This window comes from Oncorhynchus kisutch, linkage group LG23 (assembly GCF_002021735.2).
Source record: "Oncorhynchus kisutch isolate 150728-3 linkage group LG23, Okis_V2, whole genome shotgun sequence".
Classification (NCBI taxonomy): Eukaryota; Metazoa; Chordata; class Actinopteri; order Salmoniformes; family Salmonidae; genus Oncorhynchus; species Oncorhynchus kisutch.
In genome coordinates this window covers 23,623,327-23,650,774 of record NC_034196.2, presented here as the reverse complement: position 1 = coordinate 23,650,774, position 27,448 = coordinate 23,623,327, and the positions used below count along the sequence as shown (strand labels likewise).

Genomic DNA, 27,448 nt, shown 5'->3' with positions numbered 1-27,448 from the left:
CGAGTGCGCTTTTGTTAAATCATCACACGTTTACCGAAGTTGAAGTAGGCTGTGATTCGATAATAAATTAACAGCCACCGCATTGATTATATGCAATGCAGAACAAGCTAGTTAACTTAGTAATATCATCAACCATGTGTAGATAACTAGTGATGTAGAGATTGATTGTTTTTTATAATATAAGTTTAATGCTAGCTAGCAAGTTACCTTGGCTCCTTGCAGCCACAAGGTCCTTTTGATGCTGCACTCGCGTAACAGGTGGTCAACCTGCCACGCAGTCTCTCCGTGGCTTGTAATGTAATCGGCCATAATCGCAGATTAATCGGTCGACCTCTAATCTCCACATGTGTGGTTAGCACGTGAAGCATGGAAGAGGAGGTGTGATGGTGTGGGGGTGCTTTGCTGGTGACACTGTCAGTGATTTATTTGGAATTCAAGGCACACTTAACCAGCATGGCTACCACAGCATTCTGTAGCGATACACCATCCCATCTGGTTTGCGCTTAATTGGGAAATGACCCAAAATACACCTCTAGGCTATTTGACCAAGGAGAGTGATGGCGTGCCGCATCAGATTATCTGGCCTCCACAATCACCGCAGAGTGAAGGAAAAGCAGCCAACAAGGGCTCAGCATAGGTGGGAACTCCTTCAAGACTGTTGGAAAAGCATTCCTCATGAAGCTGGTTGAGAGAATGCCAAGAGTGTGCAAAGCTGTCATCAAGGCAAAAAGGGTGGCTACTTTGAAGAACTTAACACTTTTTTGGTTACTGCATGATTCCATGTGTTATTTCATAGTTTAGATTATTCTACAATGTAGAAAATAGTAAAAATAAAGAAAAACCCTGGAATGAGTAGGTTGTGACTGGTACTGTATAAGTGGCTGTTGGCCCTTTCAAAAGGTCTGTGACTGACCAATGCCTCCTGCGAAGTTGGGGTACAGGTCGTCAGTGAAGAGGGGTTCTGGCAGCTCTCTGAAATACAGCTTCAGTGTCCCGGCAATGGCGTTCACATCCATCTCACTCATCATCACAGACACGTCTTTGTTGTCTGTGGGAAAGATGGCAATGCTCAGAAAGACAGGTAGAAAGTGTACCCATGGTAACAGCGGATGGGGAGGCAGCCAGCCTCTGTTATTTCTGCCATTCACAAAAACACACTGCACCTCAGATCATTGGCAGTAATACATTGGCTGAGGACGCAACATGCCCCCCAAACTAAGCTGTACATGTCATAATCAGAGAAATCACCACACAGGAGTGCACACACACAAACATCCCTACACACGCACACAAATACACAAAATGCTAACACCTGCACACCCAAATATAGGAATTAGTAAGCCTACACAAGAAAATAAAGTGGGTTAAGCACCCAAACTTGACATATGGAAAATGTACCCATGATTCCCAACAATGGGCCCCATATTCAGAAGTTGACCTAAGGGACAGAGCAGGGTAAGGCACATTGATTCTACAGTAGTCAGTCCAATAGACTTGAATTTGCAAGGGAGTGCACAGAGAGGCTAGCCTGATGGAACCGGCCTGATTGGGGCATTCATTACTGTATTTCACTTCATGTATCAAGGCTGGTTCCACCAAGCTACAGAAAGTCCACAGAGAGTATGCCATATGCTATACTGTAGCCTTTTCCCACTTCCAGGGCTTTATTAAGAGGGGGGAGCCAGGGGGAAGTAGGGTTAGGCATTGGTACTCACTGGTGTCGAAGGCAGCCTTCAGGACCTGGATGTCTGTAGCCACCCCTGAGACTCGGTAGATGCCCACCTCCTCCATCCCCCTCCGCTCAATCTCCTCCAGACACTGTCTGACGATATAGGGCACCTTGGAGTGCTCCCGTCTGGCATGGGGAAACAGACAGACAGACATGAATAGACAGTCAGACAAATAGTCAGACAAATAGACAGACAGACAAACATGGACAGACAGACAGTCAGACAAATGAATGGACAGACAGACAGACAAATTAATGGACAGACAGACAGACAAATTAATGGACAGACAGACAGACAAATTAATGGACAGACAGACAGACAAATTAATGGACAGACAGACATGAATGGACAGACAGACATGAATAGACAGACAGACAGACAGACAGACAGACAGGCAGACAGACAGACAGACAGACAGACAGACAGACATGAATAGACAGACAGACAGACAGACAGACAGACAGACAGACAGACAGACAGACAGACAGACAGACAGACAGACAGACAGACAGACAGACAGACAGACAGACAGACAGACAGACAGACAGTTAAGGAATAGCATACCATGCGGATATTTTTCTGTTGGATGCACAGTTGCAACCTAATTGCATCTTTAAATGTAATAGTATCAAAAATATGTGAGCAATTATTAAAACAACAAAAAACATTCCCACTGACAATGAGGTGGACTGCTGGCTGTCGCTGCATTGTTGTAGTATGTGAACGCAAAATATAAACACACATTGACTTTATCATGTTTATTATTATCACAACTACCGCTGTGTGTTTTGTTGTGAGTTCACGGACTACGGCGTGCAGGTCGAGCTGGCACTGGCCGGCAGCTCTGCAGTGATGTTTGTTCTCTGTTGGTGTTATTGGTGACATGCTGTCACTCCAGCCTTAACTGGCCATGCTGTTTAACCTTATTAGTCCTCTCGTTACTAGCAATCCTCATTAGCATCACTCACCAACATTGGCAACAAACCTAACCTCAACTGCTCTCTCCCTCTCCCACACTCCCCTCTGTCTGTCTGTGTGCCCTCTGCCCACTTTACCCAGAGCCTACTGCCCATAGTGACCGTGCCGCTGCTGCCAACCGCCCTGCGGAGCATGCTACCAGGCCATGCCAGGTGAGGCCAGGGGACAACTGAGGGACTGTCTGAGGATGGGTACACCGCCTGCCAGGTGTCTGCTCAGTGCCCCATGCCAAGGGCCATTAAGACAGTCTCTCCATAGATAGACACTACCAAAGTATGCATCCCCAAAGTGTGCACCATAGGAACACTCAGAGTCTGTGTAGAGTAAAGTAGTAGCCACAACCAATACTACTTACAAGACCATAAAAGACCACTCTGTATCTATCTAACTGCAGCAAAAGGGAGATCTAGTGGTGGAGGGGCAAACAAGGCAAAAAGGCACGTTAAGAGTAACATCATTGTTTATATTGATTTAGGACTAAAGTACAAACACTCAAGATTCAAAGACTTACACAGTATATTCAGTATACATGAACTAGGTCAACCTGGGAGGTATTTCCCTCATTTACGCAAAGCAAGTGTAGTGTACAGGTCTGTATTAGTGTCTGGTATGATTCTAGACTAATTGTATGCCTAGGGCCTCAGAGCTTGTGTGTATTTTCCAGTAAGGACCCCCCTTCTGTAAAAACCAAACAAATCTCTCCTTTGTTGCTTGGCTATTCTCAGGCAGTGTCCCAAATGGCACCTTCCTCCTTACAAAGTGTACTACCTTTGACCATGGCCCATAGCTCTCTGGTCAAAAGTGGTGCACTATATAGGGAGTAGGGTGCCATTTCGGAAAAAAATCTGAGGTTTGCAAGATGCTTTGCCAGACTTTTTGTGATCTCTTATCAGACTGAAGAAGGGGAACAGATCAGTTCCTGACAAGGGCTGGTGCATGGGGGAGTGAGTGAGTCGTGACATGGACATGTAGTTGGGATTATCTGGATTGAAAGGCTCACAATCTTCACAGGGGGTCCTGTCCATCCCTCTACCTCCCTTCTCTCCTCCCTCCTCCTTTCCTCAGAGAGATTCTCTGGCTGTGTTACAGCAGGCTTTCTGCATGGTTACCATATACAGTTGAAGTCAGAAGTTTACATACACCTTAGCCAAATACATTTAAACTCAGTTTTTCACAATTCCTGACATTTAATCGTAGTAAAAATTCCCTGTCTTAGGCTAGTTAGGATCACCACTTTATTTTAAGAATGTGAAATGTCAGAATAATAGAAGAGAGAATGATTTATTTAAGCTTTTATTTCTTTCATCACATTCCCAGTGGGTCTGAAGTTTACATACTCTCAATTAGCATTTGGTAGCATGGCCTTTAAATTGTTTAACTTGGGCCAAACGTTTCGGTTAGCCTTCCACAAGCTTCCCACAATAAGTTGGGTGAATTTAGGCCCATTCCTCCTGACAGAGCTGGTGTAACGGAGTCAGGTTTGTAGGCCTCCTCGCTCGCACATGCTTTTTCAGTTCTGCTCACAAATGTTCTATGGGATTGAGGGCTTTGTGATGGCCACTCCAATACCTTGACTTTGTTGTCCTTAAGCCATTTTGCCACAACTTTGGAAGTATGCTTGGGGTCATTGTCCATTTGAAAGACCCATTTGCAACCAAGCTTTAACTTCCTGACTGATGTCTTGAGATGTTGCTTCAATATATCCACATAATTTTCCCTCCTCATGACGCCATCTATTTTGTGAATTGCACCAGTCCCTCCTGCAGCAAAGCACCCCCACAACATGATGCTGCCACACCCATGCTTCACGGTTGGGATGGTGTTCTTCGGGTTGCAAGCCCCCCCTATTTCCTCCAAACATAATGATGGTTATTATGGCCAAACAGTTCTATTTTTTTTCCATCAGACCAGAGGACATTTCTCCAAAAAGTACAATCTTTGTCCCCATGTGCAGTTGCAAACGGTAGTCTGGCTTTTTTATGGTGGTTTTGGAGCAGTGGCTTCTTCCTTGAGGAGCGGCCTTTCAGGTTATGTCGTTATAGGACTCGTTTTACTGTGGATATAGATACTTTTGTACTGGTTTCCTCCAGCATCTTCACAAGGTCCTTTGCTGTTGTTCTGGGATTGATTTGCACTTTTCGCACCAAAGTACATTCATCTCTAGGAGACAGAACGCGTCTCCTTCCTGAGCGGTATGACGGCTGCGTGGTCCCATGGTGTTTAAACTTGCGTACTATTGTTTGTACAGATGAACATGGTACCTTCAGGCATTTGGAAATTGCTCCCAAGGATGAACCAAACTTGTGGAGGTCTACACATTTTTTTTCTGAGGTCTTGGCTGATTTCTTTTGATTTTCCCCATGATGTCAAACAAAGAGGCACTGAGTTTGAAGGTGGGCCTTGAAATACATCCACGGGTACACCAACAATTGACTCAAATGATGTCAATTAGCCAATCAGAAGCTTCTAAAGCCATGACATCGTTTTCTGGAATATTCCAAGCTGTTTAAAGGCACAGTCAACTTAGTGTATGTAAACTTCTGACCCACTAGAATTGTGATACAGTGAATTATAAGTGAAATAATCTGTCTGTAAACAATTGTTGGAAAAATGACTTGTGTCATGCACAAAGTAGATGTCCTAACCGACTTGCCAAAACTATAGTTTGTTAACAAGACATTTGTGGAGTGGTTGAAAAACTAGTTTTAATGACTCCAACCTAAGTGTATGTAAACTTCCGACTTCAACTGTCGGTGGTCAGAGAGTGTGTTCGGGATATATTTATATGAGGGGAATATTGAACTCACTTGGTCACTGTGGAAATCTTGATTCCGAACACGCCCATGGGTTTCCGTGACGGCATCCTCTTCAGACTAAACTCTCGGCTGGTAAACTTCATAGAAAGCTTTACCTCCATCTGGAGCAATGGGAGAAAGGGTGAAATGACAGTTTAAACCAGTTTACAATGACAACAGATGGTTAGTTAGTAAAGATAAGAAGCAGGTGAGTTAAGGATAAGTAACAACCAACATTTATAGGATCACATGGCATGGCACAAACACAGACAGACTCCTCCTTTTAACGGTGCCGACACACTCACACACACACTCACCCCGGTCATGGGGATGACCGTTCTCTGCCAGTCTTTGCCTAGGAGCGTCTGGGGATCAAGCTGGAGGGAGCAAAACCAGAAGGTTGGTTAGTACACCAATACACAGAGACACTAACAGACTCAAACACACATACAGACAAGAAAACACCAACATTAGGCTACATTATAATGCATCATCAATGCACACACACGCACAAGCACACACACAGTTGCCAAATTCCCCTCCCCGTATATATTATTTGTTTCTGTCAAACTATTGAACATCAGTTGTCCTATCAGTGAGTGGGGTTACCATGCGTCTCAGCAGGGTACTGCATACACACCTCCATGGCTTCGACCCCCCCCCAGTAGGTCGCCCCAGGCTGGAGACCTCCTGTCCCCTCTCCCTCTCCATAGTGCCCTCCACACTGTGTCTGGCCAACAGAGTGCAGGCCTTGCCTTGCATCCCATCTCCTCAACTACTTCACCTGTCATGGCTCTCTGTGCAGAGAGACTGACAAAGTCTCCAAACTAGTAAGATATTCTTTACCCATTTGGCTTCTGTCTAGTGTACATGTTCTGTGGTATGAGGGAGTTGGTGGTAGATGCTCCTATCAGGCCCATACTGTCCCTCTCATTCTTTTCTCCTCCTCTTTCTCTCTTTTGTTCCTCTTTCTTTCATTTCCTCCGTCAGTAGAGCTGTAGTCTCAGTAGGTGTGTATCCTGTCTCTGTGTGTAGCCTAAAGGGCCCAGTCGATAATGATCTCCAGTGGTCCAGGAAAGCTGTTTCACCCAACACACACCTGCCACGCTCACTCTGAGGAGTGTGTGAGGATCACAAGGTAAAGTACGTCCTCATACACACAGGTGTGGATTGCACTACAGGACGACCGCTTGTTTATGCACCTCTCTCGGTCTCCTCCCCTCTCTTCTGCATTATCCCCCCTCCTCCTTTTCTTCCCTCTCTCCTCCTCTCTTCTCTATTAATTACAGCTAATCCCTATGCTTAAGTTAGTTTCGGTGTAGGCTGTAAAATGTACCATCCCCCCAGTGGCCTCCAGCCAAGCCTTGAGTAACCCTACCAACCCCTCTCTTCACTGGGTGTCCCCCTCCCCCCACTACACCCTGCTTAGCGAGCCCAGCCCAGTGTGCCAAATTCCCACCCTCTGTATGTGTGTTTGGATGAAAAGTTCATCTGAATCATCAGCTGGGGCTTTCATACAAAGCTGCTCAGCTTTGGCAACATGGCCTACTGCTGTGTGTGTTTGTGTGTGAACCGCCGGGGGACTTGGTCTCTACTGAGCAACATAGCACATATCAGAGGATGAGAGAACACAGTGATCCATAAGCAAACGCATGGTACAGTATGTACAGACTGGGGTAGGGGATGATTTTGTGTTGATGAGCATTCACACAGTTTGATTACACATTTTTGAACCACCATCACAGTCGGCATGGCAATTATCACAGTTACCATGGTAACCACTAGAGGGGATCTATATCCAAATCTAAGCAGTAAGTATTTCAAGTCTTCATCTTGTTGTATTCGGTGCACGTGACAAATACAATTTGGTTTGATTGATTTTGACAAACCAGAGAAGAACTCACTATCTGTCTCCAGCCACTTCTCTAGGGTATAGTTTCCCCCTAAATACAGATCCAGGATCAGCTACATCTTCCCCAACATTAACACCTTGTGAAATTGCAAAACCTTAACTTGTTTTTGGGGGCAACTACACCCTACAAGACTGCCCCTGGCCGGGTAACTGTGTCTGTTATTGGACATCACTGAATACTGAAAGGTCCCCCCCCCCAGGACGTGGACCAGATCAGAGCAGAGGCTCCATGGATCTGATACTGTCACACCCTGACCATAGTTTGCTTTGTATGTTTCTATGTTTTGTTTGGTCAGGGTGTGATCTGAGTGGGCATTCTATGTTGGATGTCTAGTTTGTCTGTTTCTGTGTTTGGCCTGATATGGTTCTCAATCAGAGGCAGGTGTTAGTCGTTGTCTCTGATTGGGAACCATATTTAGGTAGCCTGTTTTGTCATTGTGGGTTGTGGGTGATTGTCTATGTGTAGTGTTTGTGGCAGCACTATTGTTTATTAGCGTCACGGTTGTCATTTTGTTGTTTTGTTCAGTTTACTTTGTGTTTTCGTCATCCATTAAAATTATGCATTCACACCACGCTGCACTTTGGTCCTCTTCTGATGACAACCGTGACAGATACACTAACCAATGTCTTTATTCACCTGCCTTTCCTTGAAACATGAAGGTCTATGTACAAAAATCCTACCAGGCCCTATCCAGCATTCCATCCCTTACTACCCACATGCAAAAAGAGACATGAACGCACACACACACCAGATCTGGTTACCCTTGGGACAGACTCATAGGCACATAATATTTACAGGAAGAACACATTATTTATGGACCCTGATTCAACCACAGTCAAGATGTGCTGATACTGTACCCTCTAACATACATTCTCAAAGCTAAAAAACCTAAATAAATAGAAGCAAAGAAGAGCAGTCCACTCAACTCATATCTCCTGATCATGACCCAATCCATGTGTTGTCCTCGGTCTCTCTACAGCTTTTCACGGGTTATTGGATCAACTATCTGCTTCTGAAGCTCAGTTGGGTTATGACTAGAGCTAGTCAGGGCTATTTACCTATTGGATGCCTTTTTGCAGGTTCTAAGTCTGCAATTTACACATCTAATCACTGTAGACAGTCTATCCTACTACTCACATAATTAGCTAATTCATTAATTAAATCAGCTGAGCACTCAGCAGTGTTTAGTCCACATCTAGGACATTCAGACCACAATCTCACCACACTGTCATAACCATAACGTCATCAGGCTGTTACTATGGTGACATAACAGCGTGAAGGTGATGACGTACCGGAATCTGTCCTTTGCCGATGATGCGGTCGGTGCTGTCTCCGTCCTCTTTGTTCTGCTTGGTCTTGTTGTAGCTCTTCTCATAACACAGCAGCCTCAGGGTCTGAGAGCCCTCCAGGTCTATCTCAAACTCCTGGAGCAGAGACAGAGAGAGAATTGAATTGAATTGAGAGAGACAGAAACAGAGACACACAGAGAGAGAGAGAGAGAGAGAGAGAGAGAGAGAGAGAGAGAGAGAGAGAGAGAGAGAAACAAAGAGAGAGACAGAGAGAGAGAAAGAGAAACAGAAAGAGAGAGAGAAACAGAAAGAGAGAAAGAGAGAGAGAAACAGAGAGAAAGAGAGAAACAGAAAGAGAGAAAGAGAGAAACAGAAAGAGAGAAAGAGAGAAACAGAAAGAGAGAAACAGAAAGAGAGAGACAGAGAAAAAAACAGACACATTATGAGAGAAAATTCCACAGAAACCACAGACTGCCTAAAGTAGCTTTACAGTCATTTCTCGAAGGACCAATGTAAAGCATTAGGGGTTTCAGGACTGGTGAGGATGATGCCCATCTACTGTGGGACTCAAATAAGAGAGCAGACGGAGGCAGAGATGCAGCTTTTAGTCTTTATACGGCTTTCAATGAGGATGAAAGTCTCTTCCAAAAGATGCTCAATAAGGTTGATCTGTACACTCTTAGAAAACTCTTCGGTTGTCCCCATAGGAGAACACTTTTTGGGTCCATGTAGAATCCTTTTTGGTTCCATGGAACCCAATAGGGTTCAACCTGGAATCAAAAAGGGTTCTTCAAAGGTTTCTCCTATGGGGACAGCCAAATAACCCTTTTCGGTTCTAGATAGCACCTTTTTTCTAAGAGAGTACACGTTATCAGTTAAGTGCTGTAAACGTGAACGTATTGTCAACAGCAGACAGCACAGCTGACGGAGATTCCCGTTAGTTATGTAAAAGAAAACACTGCATATGTTTCCCACACGGTTAGGGGCCACAACACATTCCATTAACATTTCCACAGACATGAGTCATCATCAGAAGCTCCTCATTAGCTAACACTATTTCCACTTTGTTGAGCAATGTAATTTAGCAGCAGAAGCAGCAGCAGTTCCTTGGGCCTGATGGAAAATTCCTGCTGCAGATAAACAAATTCACCAATTGTGTTTTAAAACTGTTGTGTGCGCTCTCATGACGCACAAGCACTTTGTGTTTGGCTCTGACATCCAGCACCGTAATACGTGACGACGTTGTGTGGGTGTGTTTATGTGCTCTCTGCCGTTACCTCCTTACTGAAGAGGCCATACGGCTTTCTCATTAAGACACTACTACATCACAACACCAGATGTCTTGGTCTTGGTATTACCCAGAAAATGCAGATACTGTACTCTGCATATGTCTGGTAATACCAGTACAAGTTCTTACCTCATTCCATTTGGGCTCTGTGGTATAGCGATACACCCGCGTCTTGGCTTTGCTCGCAAAGTAGCCAAAGGAGTCCACCTCTAACGTGCAGTACAGATCTGAGAGGAGAAGAGGAGATACAGTTTTGAAGTTTACATGCACCTGAGCCAAATATATTTAAACTCAGTTTTTTCCTGACATTTATACCCAGTAAAAATTCCCTGTCTTAGGCTAGTTAGGATCACCACTTTATTTTAAGAATGTGAAATGTCAGAATAATAGAAGAGAGAATGATTTATTTAAGCTTTTATTTATTTCATCACATTCCCAGTGGGTCAGAAGTTTACATACACTCAATTAGCATTTGGGTAGCATGGCCTTTAAATTGTTTAACTTGGGTCAAACTTTTCGGGTAGCCTTCCACAAGCTTCCCACAATAAGTTGGGTGAATTTTGGCCCATTCCTCCTGACAGAGCTGGTATAACGGAGTCAGGCTTGTAAAGCCTCCTTGCTCGCACACGCTCGTTCAGTTCTGCTCACACATTTTATATAGGGTTGAGTTCAGGGCTTTGTGATGGCCACTCCAATACCTTGACTTTGTTGTCCTTGAGCCATTTTGCCACAACTTTGGAAGTATGCTTGGGGTCATTGTCCATTTGGAAGACCCATTTGCAACCAAGCTTTAACTTGACTGATGTCTTGAGATGTTGCTTCAATATATCCACATAATTTTCCTTCCTCATGATGCCATCTATTTTGTGAAGTGCACCAGTCCCTCCTGCAGCAAAGCACCCCCATAACATGCTGCTGCCACCCCCATGCTTCACGGTTGGGATGGTGTTCTTCGGCTTGCAAGCCTCCCCCTTTTTCCTCCAAACATAACGATGGTCATTATGGCCAAACAGTTCTATATTTTTTTCATCATTTCTCCAAAAAGTACAATCTTTGTCCCCATGTGCAGTTGCAAACGGTAGTCTGGATTTTTTATGGCGGTTTTGGAGCAGTGGCTTCTTCCTTGCTGAGTGGCCTTGCAGGTTATGTCGATATAGGACTCGTTTTACTGTGGATATAGATACTTTTGTACCCGTTTCCTCCAGCATCTTCACAAGGTCCGTTGCTGTTGTTCTGGGATTGATTTGCACTTTTCGCACCAAAGTACGTTCATCTCTAGGAGACAGAACGGGTCTCCTTCCTGAGCGTTATGACGGCTGTGTGGTCCCATGGTGTTTATACTTTTTGTACAGATTTTGTACAGATGAACGTGGTACCTTCAGGCTTTTGGAAATTGCTCCCAAGGATGAACCAGACTTTTGGAGGTCTACAATTTTGTTTCTGAGGTCTTGGCTGATTTCTTTTGATTTTCCCATCATGTCAAGTAAAGAGGCACTGAGTTTGAAGGTAGGTCTTGAAATACATCCACAGGTACACCTCCAATTGATTCAAATGATGTCAATTAGCCTATCACAAGCTTCTAATGACATGACATCATTTAAAGCCACAGTCAACTTAGTGTATGTAAACTTCTGACCCACTGGAATTGTGATACAGTGACTTATAAATGACATAATCTGCCTAAACAATTGTTGGAAAAATGACTTGTGTCATGCACAAAGTAGATGTCCTAACCGACTTGCCAAAACAATAGTTTGTTAACAAGACATTTGTGGAGTTGTTGAAAAACTAAACCTAAGTGTATGTAAACATCCGACTTCAACTGTAGATTCACCCAAAAGACTACGACGAGTAGTGGTCTCTATGACAATACAACACAAAATTAAATAAAACAGTAGAATGGACATTGGTATCCTAGCAACAAAACAATCTGCCATTTTGGTCAGGAAAACTTCTCTATGTGATCTCAATATGATACCCTGTTTAAATGAACTGTCATAAACGTAAAACATACTACTGTTGATGAGAACCATTTTAGAACAATGTTATTACAAAATCACATGAAATATATGTTGAAGTGACCTCTAACAAATTATATGACATTCACCAGAACAGTTTTACAGAACAGCTGTGGCCCCTGTAAGCTTAGCGTAAGGGTGTCTCAAATTACACCCTATATAGTGTACTACTTTGACCAGAGTAGTGCACTATAAAGGGAATAGCGTGGCATTTGGGGAGCAGCATAATGCCTGTGTTATTACTCCTGTAAAGTATGTGTAGAGGCACTTTTCGGTGGAGGGTCACTCACTCAAGCTCTGTTTGAGGCCCGAGGCAGAGTGGACGATTACATTCAGGAATCCATGGAGGCCAGGGGATTCATCCTCTGGAAAAACACAAGGAAGAGAGATGAAGGCTTAGAGAGGAATGGAAGACACAGATAAACTGACAAAATAAGAGGAAACACTTGAGTAAATGAGGGATACAATGTATACTGAAAGCAGGTGCTGAGTTAATTCAGCAATTAACATGCCATCATGCTCAGGGGTCATGTATAAAATGCCCAGTTTCCCATTATTTTGACATCCATGGGTAGAAGAAGAGATCTCAGTGACTTTGAAAGGGGGGTTTCAAAGGAGTATAGGGGGTTTAAATGGTGTGTGTCTCAGTCACACAGGAGACCAAAGCGCAGTGGGATTAGAATACATTCTTTTAATGAACGAAGAACACAAAACAAATGTGCCGTTATAAACATTAAGTGCTGACACAGGAAACTATACATAGACAATAACCCACAAACTATCTGTAACGGTTTTCTGTATGTGAAAGAGAGTCAGACCAAAATGCGGCGTTGAGATCCATGTTTAATGAAAACAAAGTAAACACGAATCAAAAACAATAAACGTAACACGAAAACCCAAACAGCCTCATACTGGTGCAAAGTAACACAGAGAAAGAACAAGGACAATCACCCACAAACACACAGTGAAACCCAGGCTACCTAAGTATGATTCTCAATCAGAGACAACTAATGACACCTGCCTCTGATTGAGAACCATACTAGGCCGAAACATAGAAATACCCAAATCATAGAAAAACAAACATAGACTGCCCACCCAACTCACACCCTGACCATACTAAATAATGACAAAACAAAGGAAATAAAGGTCAGAACGTGACACTATCCAAGGCATATGGCTACCTAAATATGGTCCCCAATCAGAGACAACGATAAACTGCTGCCTCTGATTGAGAACCAATCTAGGCAACCATAGACATAAAAACCCCTAGACTGGAAAACCCCATAAACATACAAAAACCCTAGATAGGATAAAAACACATATATCACCCTCGTCACAGCCTGACCTAACCAAAATAATAAAGAAAACAAAGATAACTAAGGTCAGGGCGTGACAACATATGGGAGATTCTGGAGCAGCGCCTGAAACTGCGTTTTTCATCACCATCAAGAAAACACCAAATTATGGAATTTCTTCGTGGAAGAATGGTGTTTCATCCCCCCAATAAAGTTCCAGACACTTGTAGAATGCCAAGTGACATTGAAGCTGTTCTGGTGTCTCAACACCCTATTAAGACACTTTATGTTGGCGTTTCCATTATTTTGTCAGTGGCAATTACCTGTAGATCCATGTTAACATTGGAATGCTGAATGAAACTATAAAGATCCCAAAATAACTCAATTTTCTTCACTCTAGAAACTAAACTACACCATGAAACAAAGATAAATGACATAAAGAACGATAACAAAATGCTTTGGAGCACCTTCAATTACATTTTGGGCCAAAAGGCAAACTCAGGTCTATCATTAAATCAGATGGCTCATTCATCACAAAACCCACTGATATTGCCAACTACTTTAATGTTTTTTTCATTGGCAAGATTAGCAAACTTAGGCATAGCATGCCAGCAACAAACACTGACACTACACATAGTACACAAGTATATCTGACCAAATTATGAAAGACAAGCATTGTCATTTTGAATTCTGTAGTGTGGAAGAAGTGAAAAAATGATTGTTGTCATTCAACAATGATAAGCCACCGGGGTCTGACAACATGGTTGGAAAATTACTGAGGATAATAGTGAATGATATTGCCACTCCAGTTCGCCATATTTTCTAAAAGTGTGTTCCCTCAGGCCTGGAGGGAAGCTAAAGTCATTCCACTACCCAAGAATAGTAAAGCCCCCTTTACTGGCTCAAATAGCCGACCAATCAGCCTGGTACCACCCCTTAGTAAACATCTGGAAAAAATGGTGTTTAACCAGATACAATGCTATTTTACAGTAAACAAATTGACAAAAGTATTTCAGCATGCTTATAGGGAATTCAACAATTCAACATTCAACAAGCACAGCACTTACACAAATGACTGATGATTGGCTGAGAGAAATTGATGATAAAAAGATTGTGGGAGCTGTTTTGTTAGACATCAGTGCGGATTTTGACATTATCGATCATAGTCTGCTGCTGGAAAAACATATTGGATAAAGAGTTACCTGTATAACAGAACACAGAGGGATGTTCTTTAATGGAAGCCTCTCCAACATAATCCAGGTAGAATCAAGAATTTCCCAGGACAGCTGTCTAGGACCCTTACTTTTTTCAATCTTTACTAATGGCATTCTACTGGCCTTGAGTAAAGCCAGTGTGTCTATGTATGTGGATGACTCAACACTAGACACATCAGCTACAACAGTGAGTAAAAACATTTAAAGAGCTGCAGTTAGTTTCAGAATGGGTGGCAAGGAATAACTTAGTCCTAAATATTTCAAAAACTAAAAACATTGTATTTTGGACAAAATATTCACTAAACCATAAACCTCAACTAAATATTTTAATAAATGATGTAGAAATTGAGCAAGTTGAGGTGACTAAACTGCTTGGAGTAACACTGGATTGTAAACTGTCATGGTCAATACATATTGATGCAACAGTAGCTCAAAGGGAGAGAAGTCTGTCCATAATAAAGCCCTGCTCTACCTTCTTAACAGCACTATCAAGAAGGCAGGTCCTACAAGCTCTAGTTTTCTCGCACCTGGACTACTGTTCAGTCGTGTGGTCAGGTGCCACAAAGAGGAACTTTGGAAAATTACAATTGGCTCAGAACAGGGCAGCACGGCTGGCCCTTAAATGTACACCGAGAGCTAACATTACTAATATAATATGCATGTAAATCTCTCCTGGCTCAAATTGGATGAGAGATTAACTAAGAGCACACAACTCGGACACCCATAAATACCCCACAAAACATGCCACCAAAGGTCCCTTCACAATCCCCAAGTCCATAACAGATGATGGGAGGCGCACAGTAACTCTATTCTACATCAGGTAACTGATCTAAGCAGTAGAATCAGATTAATAAAACCGATAAAAATACACCTTCAGCCTCCCGAGTGGCGCAGTGGTCTAAGGCACTGCACCGCAGTGTTAGCTGTGCCACTAGAGATCCTGGTTTGAGTCCAGGCTGTCGCAGCCGGCTGCGACCGGGAGACCCATGGGGCGGCACACCATTGGCCCAGTGACGTCCAAGTTAGGGGAGGGTTTGGCCGGCCGGGATGTTCTTTTCCCATCGCACACTAGCGACTCCTGTGGCGGGCCGGGCGCAATGGACTCTGACACGGTCGCCAGGTGTACGGTGTTTCCTCCGACACATTGGTGCGGCTGGATTCAGGGTTAAGCGGGCATTGTGTCAAGAAGCAGTGCGGCTTGGTTGGGTCGTATTTCGGGGGACGCACGGCTCTCGATCTTCGCCTCTCGTACAGGAGTTTCAGCGATGAGACAAGACTAACTCCCAATTGGATACCATGAAATTGGGGAGAAAAAGGGGTAAAAAAAAAATTATAACAAAAATCTATACACCTTATGGAACAGTGGGGACTGTGAAGTGACACACACACAGGCACAGACACATGTACACATGATAAGACAAACACTCTACACACACGTACACATGGATATTGTATGGTAAATATGTGATAGTAGAGTAGTGGCCTGAGGGAACACACTAAATGTGTTGTGACAAATGTTTTACACTGTATAGGAAGAATAGTGGGGATCCTTAATAAATATAATTACAGACTAAGATAAAAAAGAGACCAAGAACTACAAACATGTACAAACTGCAAACTGTTCTGACAACCATAACTTCATTTTGTTCCTATTTGTCTTTGGATACGGTCTTTCTCCACTTCAGAGCACATAGTTGATACATCTGACAGAAAAACTCTGGGCCAGAAGTCAGAGCAGAACATTGAATAACATCTGGTACCTTGGCCTTCTTTGTTGATGGTGAGTGGGATGTGGTGGACAGTCTGCAGCTTCACACATGAGTTGGTCAACATCTGTAGCTCCATGGAGGTCAGGGAGAAGCTCTTGAAGCCTGGGAGAGGGACCATACAAACACAGGGTCAGTGGTCAGGGGTCAGAGTCACCCACACAGTATGTCGCAGTACAGCGTGTATGTTAATGCTGCATGTGAGCAATATTAGTGGTTTCAATTGGTTGGTTCAATTTACACAATGGACTACAGGTCAGATTATTGGGCATCTTCTCTCATCTAACCTGAGTCAATGGCTGCTCCTTACTCAAACACTCATTGCTTACAGAGTGATACTGAAGAGATTTAGTCACAGTAGAATACTGAGGGCCACCTACATTTCTTCTGCTGTTCCTGGATCATCTCCTTCCACTCAGCGCGCTCGTAGTCTGATGACATCAGAAACATGTAACCCTGAAACACAGCACACACTTAGATACAATACAATGATATACAGCCTATCAAAGATGATGATGGCGATTGTAATGATGTAGAGGGTGATAGTGATGGTGATGATAGCTTGTTGTTGATGATGATGAGGGTGATGAAGAGGAAGACAGGGGTTCACCTTGCCGTTCCTGCTGTGTACTCTGAGGGCCATACTGGGGGAGGTGAGCAGCAGAAGAGACTCCTGCTCCGACAGCTTCTTCCTCAACCTGTCAATCACCTTCGACCCTTTGTTGGCTCGCTAGACAGAAGAAAATACAAGTGTCAAAAGACCTGTCAACTACATTTACATACTATGGTATGTGTGTGTGCGTATGCGTATGCATGCATGCGTGCGTGTGAGTGTGTGTGTCTGTACACTGTCTGTGACATACCTTCTCTCTCTGGATCTCATTCTTGATGTGGGAGATCTTGACCTTCATGGCGTCCAGCTCCTCGTCAGGCACCTGGGGGATGGGCAGAGGCTCAGACTCATCTGTGTTCTGGAAGGTTAGGTCTGACAGAGGGATGTACCACTTGGAATCATACTGCTGACTCTTCCTGCAGAGAGGGAGGGATGGAGATAAAGATAGAGTGAGTGAGAGAAAGAGAGAGAGAAAGAGAGAGAGAGAGAGAGAGAGAGAGAGAGAGAGAGGAAGTGATATGATTAGAAATCCTAGCATCTTGAGGACAGACATGTTAGAAGAAAAGAAGAGTTGAACATAGACAGAACGATGGGAAGACTATTTTACCCTCCGATCTGTTTCTTGAGCTTGGCGCAGAGCAGCAGGTCGGTGAAGAGGAAAACATGGCGGAGCTTCCTGGTTCCCTCCACCAGCTCCACCATGAAGCTGTCCTTCAGCAGCTGGCGGTTCTACGAGACCACACAATCAGCCATCAGATCAATCTATACATCAGCTGATCAAAAAATACGATACACTTCCATATTCTGTATTGGTTAAGACACTGTGGTGTGTGTGTGTGTGTGTGTGTGTGTGTGTGTGTGTGTGTGTGTGTGTGTGTGTGTGTGTGTGTGTGTGTGTGTGTGTGTGTGTGTGTGTGTGTGTGTGTGTGTATGTATGTGTGTATGTGTGTGTGTGTATGTGGGAGGGGGGGGGGGGGACTCTTATGCCACCATGATCCAGAAGGGGGCATTGATGTTTTTCCACACACAGCTGTACATTTACAGCTCTGTCTATGAAATAAAACAGCTTGCATCAGGAGAGGGCCAATGTTACAACACTGTTCCATATGCCTTGTCTAACCTCATGAAGGCGTACTGTAGATACTACAGGAGGTACATTTCTGTACAGGTCCAGCAAGTCTACAACACATCAGGAGGACCTTTGAAGTAAAGAATACCTAACTAAAGCACATCTATGCCCAACATAAGGAGAGCATATCTGAACAAAGCACATAGTCCATGTGAGGACATTACAGATGAACTGTACTCTACAATGAACGGTCTGATAAAGCTAGGCCTGAGGGGTAGAGGCTCACAAGCAACCCCCCATGTTTCTGTGTGTGTGAGTCATCCACGCTCACACACACCTAACAGGGTCTCCCCCGGCAAAGTGCAGGGTTGTTGCTGTACCAGTCAGTGTGTATGGACCATCTTAAAGGGAATGTCGAACAATGGCTCAGAGTCTCTGATCCAGACAGCAGCACGTCGCACAGGACCCCAAAAAGAGTAGATGCTGCATGAGCAACAGATAATAGGGATCCTAATAAATAACCACAAAAACACAGACATGGTAGGACACCTGTCATCAGCCTGATTGACATTTATAGTCTGATATCCCTGCTAAGAAGATGAGACACTTCTAATTTACTCATTCCCAATGGCTGCTCTAATTATTCATTAGATAGATAATGAACACAGCCGTGATAGATCCCTTCCTCATTGGCTTATTAAAAATAACATTTTAGGCTTTCAAATGGTATCATTTATTTAAAAAGTGAATGTAGTTGGGGGCCAAAATGGCTACATACTGTGGCTTTGATGTAAAGAGTGTGACCCCACAATCTGTCGGACACAGTGGAGGGGTGTGCCTCTTTTAACTGAAGACCATTGGACATATTGATCCTCTTTTCGGTTTGGGACGAGGTTTCATCAGCTGCTCAATTTGCATTGACGAATTCCCCCGACCTTCCAACTAAAACACTGTGTTTCTGTGGTGCTCTCTGACTACTGTATTATTAAAGCAGTGTGTATGTATTGTCCATCACAGGGAACAGCATTTCATTCAATCAAATCACGTCATCGATCCTGTTGGTCGTAGCTTGTAAGGGAGGGATCCAATAAGATCATAGCTCGCCAGGAGATCATGGGGTGAATGCTAGAGATAAGCCAGTCAGGGGGATAACAGAGAGATTTAGGGATTACATGATGTATTGTAAGTGTGTACTGGCCCTCCTAGAAAGTGAAGGGGATAGGGTGCTCAAACATTAGGGACACACATCTGTTTGTCTACCTTGTCAAACACAATCAAATGATCCTCCAGGCTGCAGATAACGACACTACATACAGTACACACTTCATATGACCCAATGCACCGTTCTAGATGCAGCCAGACTACTGACATTCTCCCTGAGGGACTCCGAATCTTTCTCTCCTCCTGAAGGACAAGGTCCTCCTCATCAAATATGCTTTACTAAGGCCTCCAGAAGAAATATGACTTTGGCCATCTCTCATAATCGCTGACTAAAAGGGCAGCAGGACTATTGAGAAAAGAGAGACTAGGTCTGTGACGCACGCTGATAGCGAAGAACGCCTATGAAATATTGACCAGTTCGTGGTAGTCCCTCTGAGTGCTGTACGTGTGTGTTTGTGTGCATGTGTCTGTACATAAATGTTCAAAATATATATATTTAGAGTATGCTCTCAGAACCATCCACACACTGTGTGTGTGCCTCTCCTGCATACCCAAACACACATCAAAAGCACATCACTCCCAGAGGCCCAGAGAGGAGGGACAGAGACATAGAGAGAGAGAGAGAGAGAGAGAGAGAGAGAGAGAGAGCGAGAGAGAGAGAGAGAGAGAGAGAGAGAGAGAGAGAGAGAGAGAGAGAGAGAGACAGAGAGACAGAGAGACAGAGAGACAGAGAGACAGAGAAGAGGGAGAGATAGAGAGAGAGAAAGAGAGAGAGACAGAGAGAGAAAGAGACAGACAGAGAGAGAGAAAGAGAGAGAGACAGGGAGAGAAAGAGACAGAGAGAGAGACAGAGAGAGAGAGAGAGGAGAGAAAGAGAGAGAGAGAGAGACAGAGAAGAGAGAGAGACAGAGAAGAGGGAGTTACAGAGAAGAGGGAAAGACATAAGAGAGAGAGACAGAGAAGAGGGAGAGACAGAGAAGAGGGAGAGACAGAGCAGAGAGAGAGACAGAGAAGAGGGAGAGAGAGAAGAGGGAGAGACAGAGAAGAGGGAGAAGAGGGAGAGACAGAGAAGAGGGAGAGAGAGAAGAGGGAGAGACAGAGAAGAGAGAGAGACAGAGAAGAGGGAGAGACAGAGAAGAGAGAGACAGAGAAGAGAGAGACAGAGAAGAGGGAGTTACAGAGAAGAGGGAAAGACATAAGAGAGAGAGACAGAGAAGAGGGAGAGACAGAGAAGAGGGAGAGACAGAGAAGAGAGAGAGACAGAGAAGAGGGAGAGAGAGAAGAGGGAGAGACAGAGAAGAGGGAGAGAGAGAAGAGGGAGAGACAGAGAAGAGGGAGAGACAGAGAAGAGAGACAGAGACAGAGAAGAGGGAGAGACAGAGAAGAGGGAGAGACAGAGAAGAGGGAGAGACATAAAAATAAAAGAGGGAGAGACAGAGAAAAGGGAGAGACAGAGAAGAGTGAGAGACAGAGAAGAGGGAGAGACAGAGAAGAGGGAGAGACAGAGAAGAGGGAGAGACAGAGAAGAGGGAGAGACAGATAAGATGGAGAGACAGAGAAGAGTGAGAGACAGAGAAGAGGGAGAGACAGAGAAGAGGGAGAGACAGAGAAGAGGGAGAGACAGATAAGATGGAGAGACAGAGAAGAGGGAGAGACAGAGAAGAGTGAGAGACAGAGAAGAGAGAGACAGAGAAGAGAGAGAGACAGAGAAGAGAGAGAGGGAGAGACAGATAAGAGGGAGAGACAGAGAAGAGGGAGAGACAGAGAAGAGAGAGAGAGAGGGAGAGACAGAAGAGGGAGAGACAGAGAAGAGGGAGAGATAGAGAGACAGAAAGAAAGATAGAGAGACAGAAAGAGAGAGAGACAGAAAGAGAGACAAAAGAGACTGAGAGAAAGAGACACAGTGACAGATAGAGAAAGAAGAGAGAGAGAGAGAGACAGCGAGAGAGACAGAAAGAGAGAAAGAATATGACAAAATGTGTAAAATATTAAACAATTAGAGAGTGTCATTTATCCAAATTTGAAACCCTTATGCAAGGTTTCAAAGACCTCTCTGATGAGGATAGGCAACCAGTCCTGTTGGGGAAGGACACAGAGAGCTGTGGGTTGGTAGCGCACTACATTGCTGCCCGCCATAAGATGAGGGACAGTGTCTGACAGACCAATCAACCTGCACATGTCCTCTACTGTATGCTTATTGTTATTGTTCAATGTATGGTTATTTTGACCCTTGGTTATTGTTGTTACTGTTGTCCCGTTGACAAAGTAAGCTTTGGCAATATGTACATTGTTACGTCATGCCAATAAATCAAATTTAATTGAGAGAGACAGAGAGACTTCAGATGCAGCCAGGATAATTAGCATTTTAATTAGGCATCTTCTGTTCGGCCCCCAACCTTCTACAACCACAATATGGCTGGCCAAGGCCCCTGGGGGCCACCTGTGCTGCGCTCCTCCTGCACACCTCCACTAAACACACGCTGACAGTCTCATATGTACGTTGTTGAAATGGTCCCCTCGTTCTATACTATACCGGAGCATCATCAAACCACTACTCTGTTATCATAACATGCTGACCGTCTCACACTGGAACAAACTGTTAACAATCCCAAACACGGCACAAAACTCATTAGTCTCCCCACTCCAAGGCCTAGATTCAATCAGATCAAGCGCTAACCGGCGATAGCCGACACCTGCATAGCTGATGTTTTGGTGGTGTCTGAGGTGCTACTGCGTTGGAGCTGTCCAATCGGTGAGCAGCTACTCCTGATCATTGTCACGAAGCCACACCTGTCCCACTCGCGTTAGAAGTTCAGAAGAAGAAAGTGTAGGCGATATAGAAATAATGCTGCACACATTCCAGTGTTCCAACTTGTAAACAAGGCTGCATGGGATTTCTCTTAATGCGACTCTGTGCAGCCAACGGCAATGTCCGCTTTAGGTAGAATACCAGGAGCCGCTTGTGGATTTGACAGCTCTAACGCAGTTCCACCTCTGACACCGCCAAAACAACCACAATGAGGATGTTGGCTAAAGAGGATCTGATTGAAAACAGCTGTAAAACTCTCTTTTCTTAATGAAAGCGCAATATAGTCCAAAGCCCAGACCACCCTCTAAACCACCGCTTTGATGTCCTCCCATCAGGTCGGAGATAACGGACAATGAAATGTCTCGCTGGGCGCTTCGGGAGGAGTTTCATCCCTGGGATAATCACTATAATAAACAACTGTATGAAGCTTCCCTCTATGGGCAAGTGGTGGGACTGTAAATGTCTGACTTGTTCGTTTCTTGCTGCGTTTTCTATTTGTTTTATGTATTCATGTGTGAATTGTGCTGAAATATTCCTCTCGTAGGACAACGTGATTCTGATACCCAAACCCCAGCTCCTGTCTATCCCTGCTCCAGATCAGTATCCCCTACCCCTGTCAATCACAACCCTTCTCCCTGTTATCACAACCCTTCTCCCTGTCAATCACAACCCTTCTCCCTGTCAATCACAACCCTTCTCCCTGTCACCACAACCCTTCTCCCTGTCACCACAACCCTTCTCCCTGTCAATCACAACCCTTCTCCCTGTCACCACAACCCTTCTCCCTGTCAATCACAACCCTTCTCCCTGTCAATCACAACCTTTCTCCCTGTCACCACAACCCTTCTCCCTGTCACCACAACCCTTCTCCCTGTCAATCACAACCCTTCTCCCTGTTATCACAACCCTTCTCCCTGTCAACCACAACCCTTCTCCCTGTCAATCACAACCCTTCTCCCTGTCAATCACAACCCTTCTCCCTGTCAATCACAACCCTTCTCCCTGTTATCACAACCCTTCTCCCTGTCAATCACAACCCTTCTCCCTGTCAATCACAACCCTTCTCCCTGTCAATCACAACCCTTCTCCCTGTCACCACAACCCTTCTCCCTGTTATCACAACCCTTCTCCCTGTTATCACAACCCTTCTCCCTGTTATCACAACCCTTCTCCCTGTCAATCACAACCCTTCTCCCTGTCACCACAACCCTTCTCCCTGTTATCACAACCCTTCTCCCTGTCAATCACAACCCTTCTCCCTGTCAATCAAAACCCTTCTCCCTGTCACCACAACCCTTCTCCCTGTCAATCACAACCCTTCTCCCTGTCACCACAACCCTTCTCCCTGTTATCACAACCCTTCTCCCTGTCAATCACAACCCTTCTCCCTGTCAACCACAACCCTTCTCCCTGTTATCACAACCCTTCTCCCTGTCAATCACAACCCTTCTCCCTGTCACCACAACCCTTCTCCCTGTTATCACAACCCTTCTCCCTGTTATCACAACCCTTCTCCCTGTTATCACAACCCTTCTCCCTGTTATCACAACCCTTCTCCCTATCACCACAACCCTTCTCCCTGTTATCACAACCCTTCTCCCTGTCAATCACAACCCTTCTCCCTGTCAACCACAACCCTTCTCCCTGTTATCACAACCCTTCTCCCTGTTATCACAACCCTTCTCCCTGTTATCACAACCCTTCTCCCTGTTATCACAACCCTTCTCCCTGTCAATCACAACCCTTCTCCCTGTCAATCACAACCCTTCTCCCTGTCAATCACAACCCTTATCCCTGTTATCACAACCCTTCTCCCTGTCATACACAACCCTTCTCCCTGTCAATCACAACCCTTCTCCCTGTCACCACAACCCTTCTCCCTGTTATCACAACCCTTCTCCCTGTCAATCACAACCCTTCTCCCTGTCACCACAACCCTTCTCCCTGTTATCACAACCCTTCTCCCTGTCAATCACAACCCTTCTCCCTGTCAATCACAACCCTTCTCCCTGTCAATCACAACCTTTCTCCCTGTCAATCACAACCCTTCTCCCTATCATCACAACCCTTCTCCCTGTCAATCACAACCCTTCTCCCTGTCAATCACAACCCTTCTCCCTGTCAATCACAACCTTCTCCCTGTCATCACAACCCTTCTCCCTATCACACAACCCTTCTCCCTGTCAATCACAACCCTTCTCCCTGTCAATCACAACCCTTCTCCCTGTCAATCACAACCCTTCTCCCTGTCAATCACAACCCTTCTCCCTGTCAATCACAACCCTTCTCCCTGTCAATCACAACCTTTCTCCCTGTCATCACAACCCTTCTCCCTATCATCACAACCCTTCTCCCTGTCAACACAACCCTTCTCCCTGTCAATCACAACCCTTCTCCCTGTCAATCACAACCCTTCTCCCTGTCAATCACAACCCTTCTCCCTGTCAATCACAACCCTTCTCCCTGTCAATCACAACCTTTCTCCCTGTCATCACAACCCTTCTCCCTATCATCACAACCCTTCTCCCTGTCAACACAACCCTTCTCCCTGTCAATCACAACCCTTCTCCCTGTCATCACAACTCTTCTCCCTGTCAATCACAACCCTTCTCCCTGTCATCACAACCCTTCTCCCTGTCAATCACAACCCTTCTCCCTGTCAATCACAACCCTTCTCCCTGTCAATCACAACCCTTCTCCCTGTCATCACAACCCTTCTCCCTGTCAATCACAACCCTTCTCCCTGTCAATCACAACCCTTCTCCCTGTCAATCACAACCCTTCTCCCTGTCAATCACAACCCTTCTCCCTGTCAATCAGAACCCTTCTCCCTGTCATCACAACTCTTCTCCCTGTCAATCACAACCCTTCTCCCTGTCAATCACAACCCTTCTCCCTGTCAATCACAACCCTTCTCCCTGTCAATCACAACCCTTCTCCCTGTCAATCACAACCCTTCTCCCTGTCAACACAACCCTTCTCCCTGTCAATCACAATCCTTCTCCCTGTCAATCACAACCCTTCTCCCTGTCACCACAACTCTTCTCCCTAGCACCACAACTCTTCTCCCTGTCACCACAACCCTTCTCCCTGTCATCACAGCCCTTCTCCCTGTCACCACAACCCTTCTCCCTGTCATCACAGCACTTCTCCCTGTCACCACAACCCTTCTCCCTGTCACCACAACCCTTCTCCCTGTCACCACAACACCACTACTAGCTCTGATTAACCTCTGAGCCGGTCTGAAACAGAGCTAACAACAGGATCACTGCTATGTTGACATAGTCCTCAACAGCTTTCACTGTTTGTGGGACCGATGCACTGGAGGTCTTGTCATTTAAGCATTCTCCGGAGTAGCCGATGATTGTGGACTAAAGGCTGAAGTAGCATCGTGTCACCGGGGAACGATAATGACCGGGCGTTCCTGTAAGACTGGAGATATCCCAAGTCGACTGTGTCTGCATCCCAAATGGCAACCTATTCCCTATATAGCGCACTACCCTATGGGCCCTGGTCAAAAGTAGTGCAATTTAAAGGGAACAGGGTGCCATTTGGCATGCGTCCTATATTTGTGTATATGTAACATAGTAGGGTAAAGCACACACACACCCCAGGAATATTCTCACACACTAGCTAATGCACAATATAATGAGGCCATTGATTTCCATGCACTCGTTTTGTATCCATTATCAATATTTGATGATCAGTGTGGTCTGGGCAGACAGAGTTGCAAATGGGGATATGGGGGTAGGGGGCGGGTAAGAGGGGTGATGATGGGGTGCAGTAATGACCCCCCCCATGTGCAGAGAGAGGAGCCTCATCATGAATATTTAATATGAACTCTCCCAGTCAGAGACACGGGGCTCGTTATGGGGCATTACATGTCACGCCAGCTGTCAATAAACTGACATCCATTAATGTACCACTCCCACCCGGGTCGGCAGCCTCTAGGGGGAAGATGTGGGGTTGTACCACTCCCACCCGGGTCGGCAGCCTCTAGGGGGAAGATGTGGGGTTGTACCACTCCCACCCGGGTCGGCAGCCTCTATCTAGGGGGAAGATGTGGGGTTGTACCACTCCCACCCGGGTCGGCAGCCTCTAGGGGGAAGATGTGGGGTTGTACCACTCCCACCCGGGTCGGCAGCCTCTAGGGGAAAGATGTTGGGTTGTACCACTCCCACCCGGGTCGGCAGCCTCTAGGGGGAAGATGTGGGGTTGTACCACTCCCACCCGGGTCGGCAGCCTCTATCTAGGGGGAAGATGTGGGGTTGTACCACTCCCACCCGGGTCGGCAGCCTCTAGGGGGAAGATGTGGGGTTGTACCACTCCCACCCGGGTCGGCAGCCTCTAGGGGGAAGATGTGGGGTTGGAGGGATGGAGATCCAGCACAGAGAGCAAACAGTAGGCTTCCTAATAGGCATGCGCAGGGGATTCTGTATTATTACCATATTTGGTAGTTTGACACCGTATTAGATCGACTACCGGGTCGTTGTCAGGGCAGGGCAAGGTCAATCTACCAGTGTTGAGTTACTGATCAATGACGTAATACCATACCCTCAGCATAGACCTAGAATTATATAACGGTCCCACTTCTACCCTATGGCCCAAAGCCAAATCAGATAAAGCTCTGCAACAGTCTATTGATTAAGACCATCCAACAACACAAAAATACAGCAGAGCTCTGGATCCATATTCATAAAGCATCTCAGAATTGGAGTGCTGATCAAGGATCAGGTGCCCACTGTCCATGTTATCGTATTTGTTTATTACCGAAAAAGCCCAAACTATCCCTGATCAGCACTGCTCCTCACCTCTCCCTTCTTGACAGTCATGGACTGGCGTCTGGGCGTGGTCTCCTCGTTGATGCTGGACAGGAAGTTCTGGGAGATGCGGAGTGCGTCCTGGAGCAGGGGGTGGTCTGGGTGGCTGGAGGGAGTGTGCTTCAGCAGGTCCTACAGGCACACCCACAGACACACAGTTACCGTGTGTTACAGAGACAGTCTTTAAACATCCTGAGGTGTGAGGTTCACAGAGTTACCAGTACATACAAAAATAGCAGGAGAATAAACAAAAAGCAAGCTGTGTGTTTGGAGCCTGCCTTATACTCACATGCAGTACCAGGGTGCTACGAGTAACTCTGTCCACTGGTTTGTACAAGAGAGCTGTGGGAGAGGAAGGAGAGACAGCAGCATGAGCTACAACACAGCCCCTCCAACTGGGTCAGAGCACTATGACATGACACTAGTCAAATAAGTGCTGTTACTAAAAATGAGCCCGTCTATTTTTCTGTGGCAGTGATTTAGTCTGAGTCTCAAATGGTAGCCTATTCCCTATATAGTGCACTACTTTTGACCAGAGTAGTCAGAAGTATAGGACTATATAGGGTGCCATTTTAGACAGAATGTAAATGTTCAGTTATACTGTGGGCTACTTACTCTCCAGAGAGTTCTTGGCTGACTGGTCCTTCAAGTCCTTGGTGCTCCTCACCTTGAGGTTCTGTCGGGACAGTG

The 27,448-nt window shown here is 45.3% G+C and overlaps 1 protein-coding gene across 2 annotated transcripts in view; it reads right to left on the bottom strand.

Annotated features, from left to right (window-relative positions):
• LOC109868424 (breakpoint cluster region protein) overlaps positions 1-27,448 on the bottom strand; it is a 123,449-nt gene that overhangs the window by 7,437 nt on the left and 88,564 nt on the right. For both annotated transcript variants that reach the window (XM_031802531.1, XM_031802530.1), the window contains exons 6-20: positions 27,374-27,434; positions 27,048-27,100; positions 26,750-26,890; positions 17,507-17,628; positions 17,150-17,315; positions 16,897-17,016; positions 16,667-16,742; positions 16,281-16,391; positions 12,302-12,376; positions 10,123-10,220; positions 8,709-8,840; positions 5,821-5,880; positions 5,516-5,625; positions 1,716-1,855; positions 914-1,048 (exon numbers count right to left, since the gene is read on the bottom strand). In XM_031802531.1, the coding sequence (XP_031658391.1) occupies positions 914-1,048; positions 1,716-1,855; positions 5,516-5,625; positions 5,821-5,880; positions 8,709-8,840; positions 10,123-10,220; positions 12,302-12,376; positions 16,281-16,391; positions 16,667-16,742; positions 16,897-17,016; positions 17,150-17,315; positions 17,507-17,628; positions 26,750-26,890; positions 27,048-27,100; positions 27,374-27,434 (1,600 nt within the window). The remainder of the gene's footprint in view (positions 1-913; positions 1,049-1,715; positions 1,856-5,515; positions 5,626-5,820; positions 5,881-8,708; positions 8,841-10,122; positions 10,221-12,301; positions 12,377-16,280; positions 16,392-16,666; positions 16,743-16,896; positions 17,017-17,149; positions 17,316-17,506; positions 17,629-26,749; positions 26,891-27,047; positions 27,101-27,373; positions 27,435-27,448) is intronic.